Raw genomic sequence first — 22512 nt, 5'->3', positions numbered from 1 at the left:
TCTCTCGAAAGATTACCAAAAAATCTGTTAAAAGATTCTTCTAGGTATTCTTAAAATACAAAAAAAAATTCTTGAAGTGATTCACACAGACATTCCTACAAGGACTTCAACAAAGATATATCCAGAAATAACTTTGAAGAACTACAGCAACCCCTTCAAATATTCTAAATATCTTTAAAAGATTCTCTAAAGAAATCCTAAAAGGATTCCAACTTCTTGCAAAAATTTCAAAATTTATAAAAATCTTGAGAGAAAAATATTTAAAAACAGCTCAAGAACCCAACAGAAGTTTATACATGGATCTTTTGAAGAATTTTTCCGGTGATTGCCCCAAGATATTTTATGTGGATTCCTATAAATAGTTCCTACGAGGTTTCTACAAGGTGTTTCTCGGAGTATTCATCCAATAGTTCCTCAGAAGATTATTCCAGAATTTCTTGAGGATCCCTCGGAGATTTTCCTTTTGTAATTCACCCCATGATTTCATCAGGAGTCCTCCAATGTTTTATCCTGGGATCACTGTAAAGATTCCCTTCTGGAGTTTCATAGAGTTCATCCAAGAAATTTCACCGAAGATGTATCCAGAAATCCATGAAAATATTATTGCAACAATCCCATCAAAGATTCCTCTAGGAAATGGCAAAAGGATGTGATTCTTGAGTAAATAACTCAACCCCAGCAAATGCATCCAGATTTCAGAAATATCCAAGGATTTCTCAATGAATAAATTCGAAGAGTGTTCCAAGAATTCTTTCGAGAATTCCTTAAGGAGTTCCTCTAAGCATTTCTCCTATAATTCATACGAGAAATCTTCAAAAAGTTTCTTCTAGATTTCTTCCAATGATTACTACAACAAATCTTCCAGTGGCTCATCAGAGGATTTATCCAGGTTTTCAACGGTTTCTCCGAAGATGTTAAAGAAAAAAATATTGCAAAATTCTCCAGAAATCCTTCAAAAGTTCTTCAAGAAACTCTTTGACATTTCTCTGGACCGCGGGTTCTTCCAGTCGAAACTTGCTATCCAAACAACATGGCGGAACAGACACGTCTTTCTACACGATAGCTCTTCAAGAAAACATCTTTGGGAATTGCGTCCTGAAGGATTTTCAAGGAATCGTGGAATGCTAAAGAGATTTCCCTGAAGATTTCCTTGGTAGTTTCTCCCAGAACTTCCCCTGAGAATTTAATGTCTTTTACATCATATACAAGTTCCTCTAAGGATTATCCCAAGACTACTAAGAGGATTCTTCCAGTAATATCCTCCAGGGATTCCTTCGGGAATTCCTCCACAAATTTGAGTATTGTAGTTCTTTTGAATCAGTAATTAATCAGCGTGAGTCGTTTTACCCAATAACGAAATCTCCATACCCCACTTTGGAAGATGTTAATCGTTTTTTACGGGAGCATCGATCCCATGTGAGAAGTTTTGATTCCGACTTTTCGATCACTAGAAGTCTGGAAATTTTTGCTCGTGTGTTTGCCCATAACAAAAGCTATTCTGTAACTTGAATAATTCTGTCACAGTGGTGCTATACAGGCGGTGAGGAAAACTCAGGACAAACCACCCGGGATACTGCGTATCCACACACATTCATTATTTTCAGCATTTCCCGTAGATTTTTTTTGCGTTAGGACTTTTGTGCAACTGGGTTCTATTGTTGGTTGGTTGTAGCGCACTAGAGTTAATAAGTGTACATGTCGGAGGAAGGCTTCCTTTGGAAAAGAGTCATGTAACGAACCACTAGAGGGAATGCACCCCTTTCGTGGTACGAGGACGACAACGACTACCAGTGTTGCATTTGGAAGAGAATAGCTTGCTTTATTGGTATTGTGTTTGCTCAACAAGCCAAACGGTGAATAATAGTAGCAAGCAGCGCTTCTCCAAGAGTTACTACTTCCCCCAAAGGGAATGAACGTGAATGAAATAAAGCTCATACAAAAAACCGGCATTCTCATGCAGCAGGTTTAGTTAAACGAAATTAGCTTGCATTATGCTGATGTTGAACAGAGCCCTGGAGAGAGAGCCAAGGAACAAGGACGCCTTTAAATGGCGAAAAGTGTTTTTCGAAAGAAGCGCACTCATGCTATTAAGGTCAAACGTCTCACGGAATCTCAAAGCATGGTCGCCAAAGAACAATATGCAATGGGATACTATCAAATTACCTACTATACTTTAGCTTTACATAATCAATAACATCACACATATTACAAACAAGTTGTTGAAACGGATAAAAAAATCTATATGGAAGAAGAAACATTGTTTGAAACAATCACGTGGTGTGAATCTTAGTGAGATAAAGACGATTTTGAAGTATGAATACTTATTACAGAGAAAGTTGTTTACTGGAAGAAATATATAGAGGACAGGAAAAAAAAATCGCTGGATGAATTCTAGGAGATATCCCAGCAGGAACTCCCCCAATAATGATTTCTGGTGATGTATAACTAGGTGAATCTGGAGGAATTCTTGGAGAAATTCCCAGAGAAAACCGTTTAAGAACCCCAAAGCATCTCTAGAGAAATCCGGGGTAGTAGTTTTAGATAAAATTCCACGAAAAAAACCTAGCACGAATCCCTAGAGATCTTCCAGAGAATCTGCGGAAGAATTGCAATAGAATTTCCTGATTCTCGACGCAACACGAATTCCTGCAGCGTTTTCTGTAAACATTTCTCGGAAAATATACGAAGGAGCTCCAGCGAGATCTGCTCGAGAGACCTCAGCAGGAATTCCAAAAGGAGTGTCAGGAGGAATTATTGGAGGAATACCAAGAGGAATTCTTTACTGAAAAAAAAAATCTTGAGGAATTCCCCTAGCAGAAGTCTATGGTGGAATCTAAAGAAATTCCAGAAGGCGTTTTTTGAGAAATTCCTTAAGATTTGTTCGTTACATAATTTGTATTATGATGCCAATAGACAACAACTGAAATCATGATTGATTATAATATGGTAAAGCTGAGTTTATACCACATTAATTAAAAAATGTTAAAAAAGACAATTTAAAATTTCTGCACCAAAGTATAAAAAATTGTAATAAAAATACTCCGGATAATCTTTTTTGTAAAAATTATAAATCTTAGTTGAAAAAAAAAAAAAAATCGCAGATTTTTTACGCATTCCTTGCGTAATAACCCTTATATTTTATGGTATAAGTTCTGAATAACTGATCTGGTTTATTGACAATTCGTGAAATATTTCTCAGTATTTTTCTTTGAGAAGCTGACTGGAATAATTCCCTAGAGTACATTGAAAGAATATTTTTTGCGAATATTTTGTGGCATAAATTTCTGAATTTATAAGATTAATTTAGAAATTTCAGTTAGATAAGTTTCAGGTGGAGTTCTCTATGTTTACCATGTAACGGAATTCATAAATTATTTCCTTCAAAGGTTTTTGTTATTACCGTATGGGTTTGGGCAGAAGGGTCTCACATTTTCATGAAACCTTTTCCATAGGCAGGGTTAATGGATGTATGAATAAAAAAATGAGAAAAAAAATCAGGGTCGCCTCAGGTGAAATCTTTTCGTTTTCCTCTGACACTACTTACTTTGAAAAATCATAACTCAAAAAACGAGGTATCGTAGAAATAAAGTTTTTTTCATGAAAACGAAAGCAAATTTTTTCAGGCATCCAAAAAAATATGAATTTGTAAAAGTTTTCCACAAAATTTTCCACCGTTGAGAAAATTTATAAAGAAAAGCCGGAAAAACTGCGCCCCAACTCGCGGAAAATTTTTGATAAAATATTTTTGAGAAGGAAACTTTTTAAACTTCAATTCCAGGAACTTTTAGAATGTACTTTGTTTTCGTTCCTGAGTTATGACCAATTTTGTAAAAAATGACCATATAAGCCTCTTCTCTGACCATATAAGCCTGTTTCCCAGGAACGAAAAAAAAGTACATCCTTAAAGATACTGGAATTGAAGTTTATAAAGTCTCCTTCTCAAAAATACCCGTTCTTCTGAATATTACCTGCTACACTGGTAAAAAAAGACAATTGTCTTAAGTTAATGAATAAATGCAATAAAATAAAATAAATAAATAAATAAAAATTTCCCCTGTGCCCGAAACTTTTTCCGGCTTTTTTTATGAATTTTCTTAACAGTGAAACATTTTGTGGAAAACTCTTTCCAGATATTTTTTTTGGATTCCTGAGACAATATGCTTTAATTTTCTTAAAAAAAAACTTTGTTTCTACGGTGCTTCGTCCTTGAGTTACGATTTTTCAATGAAATGGCTTATATGGCACATTTGGACACTTTTCACAAAATTGGCCATAGCTCAAAAACAAAAAAAAAGTGCATTCCAAAATTCTTCTCAATGTTTTTTTTTTAATTGTCCACGAGTTCGGGCAAAGTTTTTCCGGTTTTTTTTATGAATTTTCTCAGCGGTGGAAAATTGTGTGGATAACTTTTTCCAGTTTATATTTTTTTAGATACCTGAGATTTCAGGGGAAAACAAATAAAATCACCTGAGTTTTCCACGAAAATAGGCGGCCCTGAATTTCTCTCTTCTGGTTGTAGAAAAAGTTTCACGAAAATCTGAGACCCTTCGACCTTATTTGTACGATAATAAAAAATCCCCTAAAGCAACGTGTGTTTTTAACTTTATTTCTGTAAATTTCCTTATTTTCATTAACTTTGGGTGTTAGGAAAAAAAAACACATTGGAAAATTTCAATCGAAACTGGAGAATATTTTTGGTGGATCACTAAATTGATTTAGCTAGTTTTATATGTTTATTCAATTCCACCGTTAAACTACACAAAAAATATTTATAAATGCATTTTTTAAGTTTCGTTTAAGTTTACCAGAATTCAAAGAATTCTACAAGTAATTTGAACAGGCATTGCCCTTAAACTCAAAAAGATTTTTGCAAGCAAATATTTCAGGATCTCCAAAGTTTATTCTTAAAATAAATATTTTAGAAGTTCATCAATGAACAACATAAAAAATAGAAAAAATGTTAGTTCACTAGAAACTACGCAAAAATATTCGCTTGAAATTCTGGGAAGAAATTACCTGGAGATTGTTTCATTTGCCAAAACAGCTGTAGATGTTCCCATTTGTCAAATGTTTGCTTTTATTTATCTAACTTTATCTAACCAAAAGAGCTCATTTATTTGGGTTAGCAAAAATATCCAAAACAGTTGAAAATATTATTTTTTCAATAGAAAAAGTTACTTTGATTGAAACACCTTAAAAATAGAGACCACACAGTGACTGTTCCAAAATGAGTGTCCAAGTCACTATAGAGCGACCGGCTACCAGGCTCGATATCTGAAAAATTATTAAATAAGGCCTGGACATTAGACTGTCCTAACAAAAAAAAACACGTTCGAAAAGTCAAGGTGCTCAACCCTAAAATGAAAGGTATGCATATTTGTAGCATTTCGATTTTCCAAGAAATCATTTAGATGTTTCACCAAAAAATGACCCTTTTTATAGAAATTCTGAAAAAAACTAATTTTGTCTTAATACTTTGTTCAAATTCTTTTAAATTGTTTTGTTTTTTTTTTAATATAAACTTTTAGGCATTCTTGAACGGTATTGATTTTTTGAATAGTGTGATTATGTTGAAGCCAGAACCTTTCTTTTGCTGATAAAACTTTTTTTTTATCAAAATTTGTAAAATTTCCATTCCCGAAAAGTGAACAATCTCAGCTCTAGAAAAGATATTTTAAATCTTTTACCAGAAAAATAACACATATAAATAGTACTATCAGTTAAGATTTTCATAGCTGAAATTTAAAAAAAAAAGTTCATGTATTTTTTAGCAAACTTTGATAAAAAAAATGTTCAGAAAATAGTTATTTTATCAGCTCAAAAAAAGGTTCTGGCGTCCATATAATCCCACTAATTCAAAGACCAATACCGTTCAGTAATGCCTAGGAGTCTATAAAAAATTCAAAAATATTGGAAAAATAAAAAAAAATATTACGAAAAATGATTTTTTTGAGAATTTTTATGAAAAAAAGCCATTTAAAAAAAAATCCCTCAATATTCTTTTCAGAAAACCGGAAAGTTCTAGAAAATAGCATCAAATATGAATATCTTTCATTTTGGGATTGAGCACCCTGACTTTTCGAGCATCGATTTTGTTGGGACAGTGTACTGGACATCTTTCTTATTGATTTTAATGGGTCGGCTCTTTTCGGTGACATAATAAAACAGCATGCGTTTCGGCCTATTTCTCTTCAGCCCTCTTCAGACGTCTAAAACATTTATTAACACTGGACATCTCCCGTCATATCTTCGGAAATGTCAACCAGTGAATTTATTTTTAAGAGGACGGAACCACGAGAAGCACTCTTGGACTATTTAGAGAATGGCGATAAGAAAAAACAAACTTTGTTGAAATTCATTGTAAACTTACAGGAGTCACTTATTAAATTGTTTATGGATAAGTATTTGAGAAAGATAATTAGATTTTTTATTTAAAATTGTGATACAGACTTCGAAGGTATAACTCCTAGAACAATAACTGTATATATCAAGCAACAATTGGAAGCAATTAGCCTCGTACTTGAAAGTATTGAGCTGGATTTTTGCAGCTTGCAGTTTTGTTGACGTTCGTTGATGGTAATTTTTAGTGTTAATTCATGCTCTGAGTGCTGAATGGGACATAGGATTTTCTTCTATTTAAAGCGGAGCTGCCGATAAAGTTTCAATATCCACTCTAACTCGTCAACATCTTATATTTCAAAACTACTCTAGAAAACGATTTTTCAAAAATTAGCAAAAAATCTGGCGTTCGATTTGAATAGGTCGTATTTTTGCTGTGATTCCTATGAAGATTCGACCTATTCAATTAACACGACTCTCATCCATCTTTCATAAAACTGTAATCAGATGATATTATATTCATACTAAAAGTCTTAAAATCGATCCACTCCAATGCAAGATATTTGAATCTTATAAATTTTATTTTATTGAATAGAGCAAAGCTCAATTATTTCTTAAATTTTTTTGCATTATTTTGAAATTATTAGGTGCTTTTGCATGTAAAATATTAGTTCTCGATAAAAGTTTATGACGTTCGGATTATTTTGTTCAATATCAGTACACGTAAATTTTACAATAGCACCATCCTCCCATGTTCTAGTTTAAGGCTTCAAAACAATATGACCCCATAAGAAGTACAGGAGATGGCCAAAATGTTTGGGATAGGAAACCTTCTCTCCCTCACAAAAAAGTTCAACAATCTGTAACTTTTCATAGAGTGCATCCAAAATTCTCAAATTTTGACTGTTTGTCAACTTATTATATGTGCAGCATTGTTACAGATTTGAGCACGATTGGTTAATCTTTCGCGAAGATAGAAACGTTCTCCTAAAACACTATTTTTTGGACAACCAATTTTTGAACTTTCATATCTCCGAAACAAGTGAATCGAGTTTAATGAAATTTTGAGCATTGTTAACATATTGATATTTGATACAACTCACAGTGGGGAAAAACCGACCCAAAAAGGCACCTAATTATTGCGGCTGATTGCGATCTTTGAAGTCCATCTTTTCCGAATGGAAAAATGTCAAGGAATCGATTGGTGATAGTTTCATTCACCGGAATTGAGTGTAAGTGTCCATTTTGCCTCATTTTCCCCTAAAAACACTGTTTTTCTGAATTAAATAATGGTTTCAACTGATTGCGGCTAACCAACCATTTTTTTCTTGATGTAGAATTGACAGGTGCATTCTATGGGGCATACCTTGATTTGTGTCATTGGCTGAAAGTGCTAATTTTTACTCATTTTCCCCTAAAATACTGTTTTTCTGAATTAAAAAATAGTTTCAACTGATTGCGGCCACCCAACAAATGTTTACCTGATGTAGAATTAACCGGCTCATTCTTTGGGGTGCGCCTCGATCTATGTCATTGACTGGAAGTGCCCATTTTGCCTCATTTTCCCCTAAAATACCCCCCTTCCCAGAAAAACAGTATTTTAGGGGAAAATGGGGCGAAATGAGCACTTCCAGTCAAAGACACAGAACGAGGTATGCCCCATAGAATGTACCTGTCAATTTTGCATCAATAAAAAATTGGTTGGTTAGCCGCAATCAGTTGAAACCTTTATTTAATTCAGAAAAACAGTGTTTTTTAGGGGAAAATGGGGCAAAACGGACACTTACACTCAATTCCGGTGAATGAAACTATCACCAATCGATTCCTTGACATTTTTCCATTCGGAAAAGATGGACTTCAAGGATCGCAATCAGCCGCAATAATTAGGTGCCTTTTTGGGTCGGTTTTTCCCCACTGTGCAACGTGTGGCTTTGTGGTCGTGCGGCTAAGGTCACTAAGCCTTTAGTCGCATCGTGCTAAGGAGCGCGGGTTCGATTCCCGCCGCAGCTGTCAGGAAAAGTTTTCGGCTGTGCCACTGGGCGTTTCATGCTAGTCCGTTTTCTAGTGTCGTGCTTCCTTCGAAGTGCAAATAGATCACTGGAAGCATTAAACGTGTCCGTGTCTTTTTTTTTAAATATAATATTTAAAAAAATATATCATTTTTTTTAAAAAGATCCAAAAAGTGTCAATCCAACATAACGTTTTTCAACCTTTAAAAAGTGCTAATTTTTTATGACTTTTGAATCATTTATATATTGTTGATAAACGTTCAAAATTTCATTCATTTCGGTTCACTGGTTTCCGAGATATGACAGTTCAAAAATAGGTTGTCTGAAAAATAGTGTTTACGAGAACGGTTCTAGTTTTGCAAAAGATTAACCTATCGAGCTCAAGTTTGTACCAATGATGCACATATAATAAGTTGACAAACAGCACGCTAACGCCGCTAAGCACAAAAGTGCATAATTTCCAGACTACACCAAAAATGTTTAACCCTTGCACATTCACAAAATCAGCTCCTGTGTCCTCAAAATCGTTAAATTCGCAAAAAAAAATTGTACAGCAATCTAGCTAGGTTTACTAGTGACCTTGGAGAACAAAAAAAAATATCAACATTTCGCATCTAGACGAGTGTACGAGCTGTTTTTGAAAATGTGTAACTGGAACACATTTTTGTGTGGTCTGGAAATTATGCACTTATGAGTAGGGCTTACACATTTTAGTGCTGAGCGATTTTACTGTGAGTCAAAATTTGGGAATTTTTAATGCACTCAATAAAAAGTTACAGCATATTGAACTTTTTTGTGATCGAATCCCACTCCCGACATAGTAAAACGTGGGTCCCGAGATGAACTAGCCTAGGGTTAAAAATTTCGTTAATACAGACAAAAAAAAACTTTTTTGTGAGAGAAAAATAAGTTGCTTATCCCAGACATTTTGGCCAGCCCCTGTAGCTCTAGACATGAACTGGTTTAGGCCCCAGGGAATTGGTATTTAGCCCAGGCGCAAAAATAGAAATCGTGGCACATATAGAGGTCGATGTAAAAAATATATAACATTTAAACGTTCTAAACTTGTTTAAATTGTAAAATGCACAAAAAAAATTATGTAAAATTCAGCGGAAAATTATGCACATAAAGGGAATGCTAGAGTGCATATTTACATAAGATATCATGTAAAATTACGTTACATTCGTGTAAATTTCCGCTAACAGTCGCGTAACTGGTTAGTGTCCATGATGGTTTACGCGATGGTTGGCGGAAATTTACATGATGGTAATGTAATTTTACATTATGTCTCATGTAAAAGTGCACTAACTCTAGCATTCCCTTTAAGTGCATGATTTCACGCTGAATTTTATTTACATATTTTTTTTCTGTGTGCCTGACAAAAGAAAAATCTGTCAGTTTTTTAGATTTTTCTTTAAGGTGAAACGGGACGCCGTGTTGTTTTTCCTATCTTGCTCTCTTTCTAACAATTTGCCTCGTAATTTTGAAGATGGTAATCTCGAGTTCTATCGCACTGAAGATGCTGAACAACAATCAGCATATGCATTGCAAGTGAGCATACACAATGATAGGCTTTTGTTGCAAAATATGAAGTAGAATCTGAGATTATCATCTTAGTAGCAACAGAGCAATCAATGGCGGATATTTCCTCGACCGTCCCGTTCGCCCTTAATGGGTTGTATTTTTTTTTCAATTATTGAAAATATTAGGGGGATTCACTTAACTGCGTAAACTGATTAAACTGATTAAATGTCGCGATCACCAAGGCAATCTTTGATTATTTCATTCGCAAAATGATGAAACATTTTAAATAAGCAGAAAATCATGGCTTACAAAGCAATTTCATCTGTTTAGTGAGCACCCCTATTGATTTTTGTTTTCTATATGTAGTTGATGAAACGGCACAAAAGCATTCGTTGTTTTAGAATTATATTATTGGAAATGGTGTGTTGCATAAAAATTTAAACTTCAATAAACTGACGATGTCTTTTCAAACCAACAAAAAAAAAAAACACAGGAAAATGGAGAGAAAAATAAAATTAGGCATTAATTTAAGTATCGGGAAAGAATAAACTTCCCGGAAGAAACCAGGTAAACTTTGGTACAAAGCGCCCTGAAAAGAATTAGGGCGCACTTCAAAGGTTGATCCAAGAATAGGGTAAAACGAAAGAAAAACAAGAAAAAAAAATATACCGGAATACAAGTTGGGAAGAAGTTCCGGGCGCGGTGGCGTTGATTGGTTTGGAAGGTGAGTAAGAGAAGAAAAAAAAGTGGTTGGTTGGGTTGGAAACGGAACGAAAAAGGGGAGGTTGAGATTTAGGTTGGACAGGGAAATTGCTCTGGTGATGGGGTAAGTATTACTTGCATGCAAACAAACGTACAACGGCCGGCCTATGTAGCACCCAGATACCCACTTTGGCCATCTGAGCTTGGATGCCCTTCGACTGGAGACCTTTGACGGCATTCTCGGCGCACGTCGGTGATTCGAAGTCAACAAATCCGTAACCTGTGTGGGTGGGGGTGAAAAAAGGACACAGATTTACGATTGTACCCGGAAAGAAGCGAAAAGCCAACTTACCTTTACATTTGTTTGTTGTTTTATCTAATATTGCCTTTGTGGAGATGATAGTACCGTATCTGAAAGATAACACAAACAAAAGACAATTATTAACATATTCCCGAGTAATTACTTGTGTTCCACCGAAAAAAAAGAACAATGCAGTCTCCATTGAAGTCAGCCATAATCCCCGGTGATTAATCTTTCACTTTGACGCATTGTGCCAAAGCATAATACCGCCGCCGCCCCGACGCAAAATATATTGTTCTCATTTTTTCCACAAATACCGCTCTTATTTCGTTCATAATAAGTGGGAGACCCTTAATATGTTTTCCATGTCCTACATTATTTTACCTCATTCATCTTTCTCACAAGGAAAATTATGTGGTGATTGCCAGAATGAAGCAAGCAAGGAAGAAAATAGCAGCCGGAACGAAGCCTGAATACACAAACAGTGCTGCTGCACGACTCCGGGGCCAGGCAGAGGGAGGGCCAGAGCGCGAGAATGTTGTCACCAATCAAGTTGGTCCAGAGCTTTTAATTTTTTTTCTGCTCCCAACCAAGAACGATGGTCACGTTTCTACGTTATCCGCAATTGAAATTTTCCAACGTCGTCGTCACCGTCGCCGTTGTTGGCTGCAGCCATCCACACCCACCTGCTGATGCTACTGTACGAGCTAAGCAAACGCGACGCCACGTAGGCGTTTAATTTTGCATTTAGAGCACGAAGTTTTATTTTCATGCTGCAGTGTTTATTTAAAGCTTGAAAATGAGACGCCGGGGGTGGGTGGTAGTTCAGACTGATAAGCTTAGGCTATTCAATGGAAGTGTTGGTAAACATTGCAGAGAGCGAAAAAAGGTGTTCCATTGTCTGCCGTATTTACGCCCAATTAACCGGTTTGGTTGTGAAATGCAACACTTTCGCTCGATCAAGCTTGGGTGATTGATGGACAAAAAACGGATTCATGGATGTGTCAATTCCAAACCACTTATGTACTTTATTGAGAAATTTCGATTTAATTGTTCAATAACAAGTCTGGAAGACTGTGACAAAATACAGACAAAAAAAATCTAACGCTAATCAGTTAAACTCGTTTAAAACTTAGGAAGATTTGTTAATCTATTTTGAAGAGATGTTTGGCCCTAAGCTAGTTTATCTCGGATTCTTGCAAGATTATTTCGAAAAATTTTAGAGATATGACCAAAAGAACCCTGTGGTGCATTTGCAAACACTACTGTCATGGTAAAATTAGAGCTGGTTACTTAAGGTTTTCAACTTTCTCCGCCCCCACGGAGATGACTTCACTGTTTATTGCGCTTAAATTCCTTCTATGAGTTTAGCAAGAATTCTTCGTTGAATATCTCCAGGTACACCACGACATTTTATTACAGAAAAAAAAAGATTATTTCAGAAATTCTAAGAATCATTTTAGCAAGAGTTCCTTTAAACATTCCTCTCAATATCCCTTCAGAATGGATCCCTGTCCATGGATTTCTTTTGAAATCTCTTCAGAGATTCCTCCAGCGATTGTTTCAGAAATTCCCTCAAGAATTGTCTTTGAGACTTTTCCAGGAGTTTCTCATAATTTCACATAAGATTGATGTTGAAACTGGTCCACGGGTATCCTTAGAAATTCTTTCCGAAATTCCTCCTGAAATCCCTTAAGAGATTCCGTCGGAATTTCTTTGAAGGTTTGCTACATACAGGGGGTGGCCAAAATGTTTGGGATAGGCAACTTTTTTTCTCCCACAAAAAAATTCTACATGCTGTAACTTTTCATAGTGTGCATTAAAAAATCTCAAATTTTGAGTGTTTATCAACCTGTTATATGTGCATCATTGGTACAAATTTGGGCTCGATTGAATAATTTTAGTGCAAACTTGAAACTTTAAACGCGATTATCTCGGAATTATGTTTTTTTTTTCAAAAACGTCGATGCGGTGACTACGATTGCGGAAACAGGTCTCAACCGATTTTAATCAAATTGTTTTTGAGTGTTCGCTATTCATGGGTCGTGTTCTTGAACAATCAACGTTTTTCAAAAAAAAAAAAAATATCAGTATTATAATTTTTTTCGTACAAAAATCGTTCCCATTTGAAAACTAAAAACATTTTTCAATAGGGAATCGCGCCACTTGGGCGGTGGCTTCTATTTTCGCCTGTTTTCCGCTGTAACTCAGATAAACTTGAACCAATTGACACAATTTTTGGAATGCGGTGAGATAGGTATAGCATCTACCCGTGTACAACATTTCAAGTCAACTGATTCAAAATTGACTGAGTTATAGTGGAAAACAGACGAATATAGAAGCCACCGTCCAAGTGGCGCGATACCCTATTTTGATCGTTCAAGGACACCACAAGGCCCTCTAGTAACGCTTTTCTTTTGGGTTTGTGCTTTCAGTTGAGCCGTTAGACTGTAATAATAGTCTCGGCAAACCTCCTTAAATAAAACACGTTTGACAGAAAATGTTAGTACCGTAATCCGGGGTAACATTGATCTGCGGGGTAACATTGATCGGCTTGACCGACCTCATGAAATGTTCGAACAAGCATTTTACATTGAATCAGTTTCTAATATCGAATGGTATATCGTAATCTGCTGTTATTTAGCTATTAAATGACATGTAATTCTTCAAAATTGAATTTCATAAACATTGAAATAAATCGATTTTTCCATAACTGTGTTTCGTAACGCAATGAGATACATTGTCAAACATTTATGCTTGACGTGAATACTAGATACAATATGAGGTTCGAAATCACTGTATTACTTCAATATGATATCCTAGAGTTGGATTTTATGATCGAAACTTTTATGAAAATGCTCTTTTGTAATAAAATATACGATTTATTAAAAGTAGGCTATCGATTCCTTAAGCAATTGCCTACCTTTAGGCGTTATTCGCGGTTTGGAGGGTTTTAATCTTAAAATAACTTAAAAAGTACATAACTTGTAAAAATTTAAACAACATATTCGAAATCAGCGACCCCGAATTTAGTAAGTAAGCGTATTTTTAACACAAACGAACATTGATGACTGGCATGATCAATGTTACCCCAAATCTACAAAATCAAAAATTAGATTTAAAAGCTTATTTTAACATGATTTAAAGTTTCACAATACTGTTTCGAGTAGCTTAAACACATACTCAGAGGGCCAGTACTTGTTTTAAAAATATAAATCATGTAACATTTGCTTTAACAAGAGAATTATTCAAGAAAGATCGAAAATTCTGATCAATGTTACCCCGGATTACGGTACTATTTTTTTATGTTCTCATGCTGATTTTATACATTGAATATTGTTCTATGTATGACGTCTAAACGAGAATTTGAAAAAAAAAATATGGTTACATACTACAGAAGTTCAAACTTTTCCTTTTTTCATGCACCTCAACAATTCAACATATATAACCCCGTAAGAATTCCTGGAGTAATTGCTGAAGGAATCCATGAATTAATTTGAGAAGGAATCGTTGGTAAATTTCCTTGGAATCCTACGACAAATTTTTGGAAGAACCTAATTGAGATTTTTTTGAGGAATACCCGGGGAAATTCCTTAAAAAATCCCTGAAAAAAAATTCTGAAGGAATATTTGTATTTATGGAGGAAACTTTGATTTTCCTAACGAATTGCTGATTGCATTTCTGAAGGATTCCATAGAGGATTTCCCGGAATGATTTTTGTACGGATTCTTGCAAAAAAATTCGAAGAAATTTTTAAGGCAACCCATAAAAGATAGTTCAGAGGAACTTTAGGAGAATTTTCTGGAGGATTCTCTAACGAAAATATGGAAGGAAATTCTAGGCTTTCCGAAAGGAATTCCTGAAGGATTTTCCGAAGGTTTGACAAGAAAAGGTTCCTATATAAATTTCAGGGGTAATCTCTAGATAAACTCTGGGGGGTGGAGACTCAGGTAAAATATTATCTTCTGAGCGCCAATAAAAACACCACCCTTCTCGGCGAAGACTGACGCAAGAGCCTTGCTATTTAGCACTCTAGTTGGAGGAAATGCCAATGCAGAACCCGTAGCTTCCGAGAAGGTAAGCCCAGTTCTCGGGGTCAGACCCTGCGTAAGACCAGCCGTAAAAAGACAAGCACCGAAAAATCAACAAGAGTAGAATGCGAACCGATACCAATGGCGATGACTACAGCGACGAAAAGGGACTTGTTATTGGAAGTTTGATACGTGGGACTGCAGATCTCTCAACTTCATCGGGAGCACCCGCATACTCGCCGACCTACTAAAGGACCGCGGCTTCGGCATCGTGGCGCTGCAGGAGGTGTGTTGGACAGGATCCATGGTGTGAACGTTTAGAGGTAATCATACCATCTACCAGAGCTGCGGCAACACACGAGAGCAGGGAACAGCTTTCATCGTGATGGGTAATATGCAGAGGCGCGTGATCGGTTGGTGGCCGATCGACGAATGAATGTGCAGGTTGAGGATCAAGGGCCGATTCTTCAACTTTAGCATAATCAACGTGCACAACCCTCACTCCAGGGGACTCCAGTTAGCCTAGTGGTTAAGGCTATGGATCACCAATCCGGAGACGGCGGGTTCGATTCCCGTTTTAGTCGGGGAAAAAATCTCGACTCCCTGGGCATAGTGTATCATTGTCCTTACCACATAAAATACAAATTCATGCAATGGCAGGCAAAGAATTCCCTTCAATTAATAACTGTGGAAGTGCTCAAAAAACACTAAGTTAAAGAGAGGCAGGTCAAGTTCCAGTGAGAACGTCGATCCATAAAGAAGAAGAAGAAGAAGAAGAAGAAGAAGGAGGAGCATAAGAAGAAGAAACACTCACTCCGCTGCCCAAGCCCACGACGTCAAGATCATCATAGGAGACCTAAACGCTCAGGTAGGCCGGGAGGAGGAATTCAGACCGACGATTGGTCTACTTCTCATCGATTTCACAGCCTCCAAGAACATGGCCATTCGTAGCACCTTCTTCCAGCACAGCCTCCCGTATCGTTTCACCTGGAGATCACCACAACAAACGGAATCGCAAATCGACCACGTTCTGATTGATGGACGGCACTTCTCCGACATTATCGACGTCAAGACCTATCGTGGCGCTAATATCGACTCTGATCACTACCTGGTGATGGTTAAACTGCGCCCAAAACTCTCCGTTATTAACAATGTACGGTACTGACGACCGCCACGGTACAACCTAGTTTGTCGCTCTACAACCGGATGTCGCCTCAGCATACGCGCAGAATCTCGAGGCAGCGTTGCCGGACGAGGGTGTGCTCGATGAGGCCCCTCTTGGGGACTGCTGGAGTACAGTGAAAGCAGCCATCAACGACGCAGACGAGAGCACCATCGGGTACGTGGAACGGAATCGACGAACGAATGGTGCAGGGATAAGGACGGAGGCCTCATGACAGACGGACGTGAGGTGATCGAAAGGTGGAAGCAGCACTTCGATCAGTACCTGAATGACGAAAAGAATGTAGGCACGGGGGATCAAAGCAGCGGAGGAAATGACTATGTTGATGTAGCAGAGGACGGGAACGATCCAAAACAATAAAGCGGCTGGTAAGGACGGTAACGCAGCAGAACTCATCAAGATGGACCCGGAAAGTTGGCCACCTGTCTGCATCGGCTGACAGTCAGGATCTGGGAGCTACCGGAGGAGTGGAAGGAAGGGGTAATCTGTTCCACTTCAGGGCTGAGAACTTCAGGGCGATCACTATTTTGAATACTGCCTACAAAGTGCTATCCCAGATCATCTTCCGTCGTCTGTCACCTAAAACAAATGAGTTCGTGGGAAGTTATCAAGCCGGCTTCATCGACGGCCGGTCGACAACGGACCAGATCTTTACCGTACGGCAAATCCTCCAGAAATGCCGTGAATACCAGACCCCAACGCACCACCGGTTCATCGACTTCAAGGCGGCATACGACAGAATCGATCGCACGAGCTATGGAAAATCATGCACGAGAATAACTTTCCCGAGAAACTTACCAGACTGATAAGAGCAACGATGAACAGTGCAGTGTGCAGAACAGTGTAAGGATTTCGGGTGAACTACCCAGTTCATTCGAATCTCGATGGGGACTACGACAAGGTGATGGATTTTCCTGTCTACTATTTAACATCGCCCTGGAAAGTGTTATGAGACGAGCCTGGCTCAACAGCCGGGGTACGATGTTCACGAATTCCGGCCAATTTGTCTGTTTTGCGGATGACATGGATATTATTGCTAGAACATTTGGAACGTTGGCAGAACTGTATACCTGTATGCCTGAAACGTAAAGCAGCAAAGGTTGGACTGGTGGTGAATGCGGCTAAAACATGTTAACGCTAGAAGAGGATACCTTCGAGGTGCCAGAAGAATTGCTAACGGCTGACAATAACGTGAGCCGAAGGCCCATCATCAGTGGTAATCGTGTCTAAGAAGATTCACCCACGGACCAAGTGCACCATGTACAAAACGCTAATAAGACCGGTGGTCCTCTACGGATATGAGACATGGACCATACTCGAGGAGGACCTGCAAATACACGGAGTTTTCGAGCGACGCGTGCTAAGGATGATCTTTGGCGGTGAGCAGGAGAATGGTATGTGGCGGAGAAGGATAAACCACGAGCTCGCTGCTTTCTATGGTGAACCCAACATCCTGAAAGTGGCTAAATCTGGACGGATACGGTGGGCAGGACATGTTGCAAGAATGCCGGACAGCAATCCTGCAAAATTGATGTTCGCTAACTATTCGGTTGGTTGAGCGCAGAGAGCACGATGGGCGGACCAGATGGAGGGTAAACTGGCGAGCTGCAGTAGAGAGCTGCATCTGCAAATCGAGTATTGGCGGAAAATTGTTGATTATCATGAATTTTATGTTGAACTAAATTAATGAAATAAATCAAATAATCCTCCAGAGGAATCTGTAACTTCTTCGTGGAACCACATGCTTGTAAGATTTCTCTCAAAGTCATGACTCGAAAGCATTTCAGAAAATCAAACCAGATGGAATCAAATTCTCTAGAAATTACGGTTTTTCCTACGAAACGATTCGACACCCTGTTCAAAGTGTCAAAACATGCACTAATGGGAAGAAAACGTCGGCCACATCTTTCCCAAGTGCCATTCAAGGCCCAATGCGTAACGAAGGCACGTCCGTTGCATTAATCACGTCCAAGAAGTGCCCACTAGTACACGGAGGGTGTGGCGTGGCAGTGCTACTCGTACGCACCAAACTGGCTGAAGATGATGGAAAGGTGTTATGCGAACCATTTCCATTTATCGGACAGGAGAACGACCCGGCAACAGCGGATCCAGCCAGAATCACCACCAATGAAGAGTGATGGGTCCTTTATTGAACGATTTTCTCCCACCCTGAGCTGTTCCCGACAGCGGCCGGCGTTGTTGTTGTTGTTGTTGAGAGGCCTAGAATATGAACAAGAATGGCCTTCAACGACGCAACACCATCACCATCACCATCACCGCAAAATCAAACCAATTCATTCGCCCGCACAATGCGCTGGAGCCCCCGATCGATGGACAGTGTCCATTGGACACGGTGTGGTGGTGGTGGTGCTGTGCTGGTATGTTTTAGTCGATTTCTATGAATGAAAGATTGATTGCGGGATTAATAATTGTCGGGAATGGCGCGGTGTTGTGGTCCACGGGATGGGGAGCCACCAGGAATAAAATATTGTGAAAAACGAATGCGAATGACGAATCAAGTTGACAACAACGCCGGTCCCATTAACACCGTTTGGGGGAGGATGTTGCGGAGGGGAGGAATCGATCCCGTAAGGGAATAATTTGCGGTATTGTTTAGAGAGAAAACGGGAGGGCTGATGGAATAAATTTCCGGATGGTTTCCGGAGCTGGTATTTACGGGTTGGGAACGCGATAAGAGGCATTCAATCAAAACGTTTTTTTATGCGGGCCAGCCCCTGAAGGCATCTCCAATAATTGTGGTTCGATTTTCAATCGATGAAATTTCACAGGAAAAAAAGTTGTATTCCAATGGAGACGCATGGTACTTTCTGATGGAAGCTGTGAGAAATTTAGAGCTGTACTCACTGTGTGCACATGTTGATCAGATCCTTGTCTGTTGTGTTCTGCTGCAGTCCGCGGATGTAGAGGTTCGTCTTGGACAGCTGCTCCGTCTGCTGCGGGGTATTACTGGGGCCCATCGTGTTGTTTGTGTTGGTATTGCTCAGACTCGTACTCAGCGTGCCACTCTGGGAACCGGTGTTGGATGAGCTGCTGGAGTTTGTGTTGCTGGGCGATGCTGCTGTCGGTACACGCTGGCCGTACTGCAAGGTAATGCGGAGAAAATGAAAGGTTAGAGGGAGTTTGCTCATTGTCTGTATCACTCACAACAAACAACGCAACGTGACTAAAACTTAAATAATTGATCAAACGGAAAAGAAAACGCTAGAGAAACGGAATGACTACTACGAACAATCCTTGAGACTTTTAATAGGTTGGCATCATTTCCATCTGCATAAAAACAGACTCCCCCTTCTCCTTCCCACCATAGAATTGCATAATAAAGCAGAATTCTGGGAATAATTGATTCTTCTAGGAGTATGCGATGGGATTCATAAACAAAGCACTAATAATACTTCCAAGATTCAGAAATCCAGCTTTTTTTTAATAATAAGCAATAGTATAATTAAAAATATACAAAATTTGTGTTTGGACAGAGTTTCTGAAGGAATTTGTGAAATTTTAAAGAAAACATTAATAAAGAAACACTTAAGAAACTTGTCGGAAGTAGTTTTAGACGAAAACTCAGGGAAACTTATTTAGAAATTGTTGAAATCATTACGGAATTACGGAGCAGTTTTGTTGTGTTCAATTCGAAGAGATATACGAACGACGAACAGATGATATAATCTGTCAAAGAATGTTCAGTTTCCACTGGCTACGTGACCAGTTACCTGTTACTGTGAGTTATATCTGAAAACTAAGAAGTTATGATGATTATGGTGAATTTTAGTACATGAAAATTATGTTGCCCTCGAAATAACTGCAAAAGTAAGTGAAAGGAATTACCTATCAACCCATAATGCAGTACTTTATAACAGGGTTCACGTTTTACTAACCATTTCTGATTTTGAAATAGCTCGCGATTCTAAAAAAAATGTTTTGATATATCGCAACACTTGGTTTATATTCATCGGTTGTATAGCCACTATCAGTATTCAAAAATAAGACTCAGTATCAAGCTATTTCTCGCGCTTAGTATCATACGGGCGTATCTACAAAGATCGATTTCTCTTCATCGATTTTCTCTTTGGTTAATAACTTGGCCGGCAAATCATTTTCGGTTGTTTTAGTTGTTTTAGATGCTAGTCCTAGTCGTCCTTTATCGAAACACACCGAGATATCATCCGAATATTGGTCGTATTGCCCGGAATAATCCAAAGACAAAATCGATGAAGAGAAATCGATCATTGTAGATACGCCCGTATGATACTAAGCGCGAGATTTGTTTGTTCACACAATGTGCCCCAAAAAACAACGGTTTTGTTTTCTTTATCTCAGATATGTTTATTTATTAATGTTTGAAATTATTGCGGAATTGTTGTTCAATTTCAAGAGAAATTTCTTGGACAGTTCTCAAGGGAACTTCCGTAGTATCTTCAGAAGGAGTTTATCGCAACCTGGGTAGAACAAACTAAGGACAAAACAATAGCAAATTTTGCCATCATATTTCATTTTATCATTCTTATGTTATTTATGATTAACACAAAATAACTCGCAAAGAACAAAAATATTAAAATTGCAAAATTTGTTATTTTTGAGTTATTATTAAAAGACAATAAATAACTGAATAATAACAAAATATGCAATCATAGCAAAAAAGTTCTTCTGAGCATCCTTAGTAAAACAACATCCCAATGGCATATTTTGCAATCATAACTTGTTTTGTTATTGATGAGGTATTTACTGCCCTCGGACGCATAAATGTCACATGTTACAATAGAAAAGTACGAGAAAAACGCATTTGGAGTTTCAAAATAAACTTTGGCTTTTATCGCATTTGATTGACGTCAACGCAACTCAACTATCGAAATACATATGAGTTTATATGTTGACAAAATATTTCAAAAATTTTTATCAAAATATGACGTTTGACATAAAAACCTCAAAAATGTCGAAATGTAACATGTGACATTTATGCGTCCGACGGCCGTTTAGTATTTAGATTATTTTGAATAGAATATTGATGAAGATCAAATTTTGTTACTGGTTTGTAAGAATAAGAACTAAAAGAACAAAAAATATTTACTCACTTTGTTCCAGGAAAAAAAATAATTACTCATTTTGTTATTTTGAGATCAAACCAAGGACAATACATTCCTGAACTTACAATACAGTTTATTTTCCAATAATAACAACCACATTTGCAATTACGATAGTCTTTGTTTTAAATAACTTATTTTGTACTTACTTTGTTCTCAATAGCTCAATAATAACTAATTCAGAAATATGTTGTCCTTGGTTTGTTCTTATGAGGATAAAATTTGTTATTATTGAGTTATTTTTCGATACAAAGTCAGTTATTGTTCTTTCAGCTCTTATTCCCAACAAACCAATAACAAATTTTGCTATTCAGCTATTCATTTATAATGGCAAAATTTGATCTTCGTTAGTTATTTTCTTCTACCCGGGAAGCTTCCTGTAAGAAATTATTTTAAGTTATTTTCATAAAGCTTTTCTAGAAACTGTTTCTGCAACGTATGACGAAATTTGTGGAACAATTACTTGTGGAACAACTACTAACACCGTGGGGATAGTTCATGAATAAATTACCGACGGATGTTAATGGAAAATTTTAAAACAATTAGTCCGATATTGCGAACTTTTCTAACAAATTTTTTGACAAAACTTATGGAGAACATTTTAATTTAAAACAACCTGACCACACGTCAGCTAAGTGTTCTCATTTCATCCAGCATGAAACCAAAAATATTAATGATATTGAGCGCTTTTTGTTTTTTTTTATAATTGTATTTTTTGTTTAAAATGGTGCCAAATAAAACTTAAGGAAATTTCGGTAGAATTTCTGGAAGAATTTTTTGAAAAATTCTTGAATGTTATTCTACGGTGTTTCGGCAAAATGCTTTACGAGGCTCATAAAAAAATCTGAAGAAACTCATAAGGATTCTTAAGAAAGACATTTTTGGCGAACCTTCCTGAGGATATTCGAAACATATCTCTGGATGAATTTCCAGAATGCATGAGCACCTCAAGAACATTGAAATGGAATTATTGTAGACATTTATGAAGGATTTCATAAAGATAAATGAATTTGATAAATTTCAAGATCAAGTCTATTGTGGAAAGGAATTTCAGAACAAATTCACAGAGTAATTGCAAAAGTTTGGTAATTTCGATAAAGTTCCAAGAGGACTTCCTGATCTTCCTTTTTTAATTTTCATATGAATTTCATACGGGATGCCTTGAAAATATTATACTAATGGAATTCCTAGAATAACTTCTACAGCAGCATATGAAGACGTTCTCGGCAGGGTTTTGAGAAACCCTTATAAAGTTTAAAGAATAATCAGAGGTATTTCTTGTGAAATAAATGGGAGAATTTCTTTGTACTTTGCTCGAGAAATT

At 37.3% G+C, this 22512-nt stretch overlaps 1 protein-coding gene across 9 annotated transcripts in view; it reads right to left on the bottom strand.

Moving 5' to 3' along the window:
• The window catches only part of LOC109403214 (protein alan shepard), a 789956-nt gene that overhangs the window by 58233 nt on the left and 709211 nt on the right, over positions 1-22512 (bottom strand). For 7 of the 9 annotated variants that reach the window (XM_062853103.1, XM_062853102.1, XM_062853106.1 and 4 more), the window contains 3 exons: positions 18955-19190; positions 10927-10985; positions 10730-10854 (listed from right to left, as the gene is read on the bottom strand). In XM_062853103.1, coding sequence (XP_062709087.1) covers positions 10730-10854; positions 10927-10985; positions 18955-19190 — 420 coding nt within the window. The remainder of the gene's footprint in view (positions 1-10729; positions 10855-10926; positions 10986-18954; positions 19191-22512) is intronic. The other 2 variants (XM_062853105.1, XM_062853104.1) reach the window with 1 other exon arrangement.

Source organism: Aedes albopictus, chromosome 2 (genome assembly GCF_035046485.1).
Source record: "Aedes albopictus strain Foshan chromosome 2, AalbF5, whole genome shotgun sequence".
Classification (NCBI taxonomy): Eukaryota; Metazoa; Arthropoda; class Insecta; order Diptera; family Culicidae; genus Aedes; species Aedes albopictus.
The sequence above is the reverse complement of the archived record's forward strand: the minus strand, read 5'-3'. Positions and strand labels throughout refer to the sequence as shown.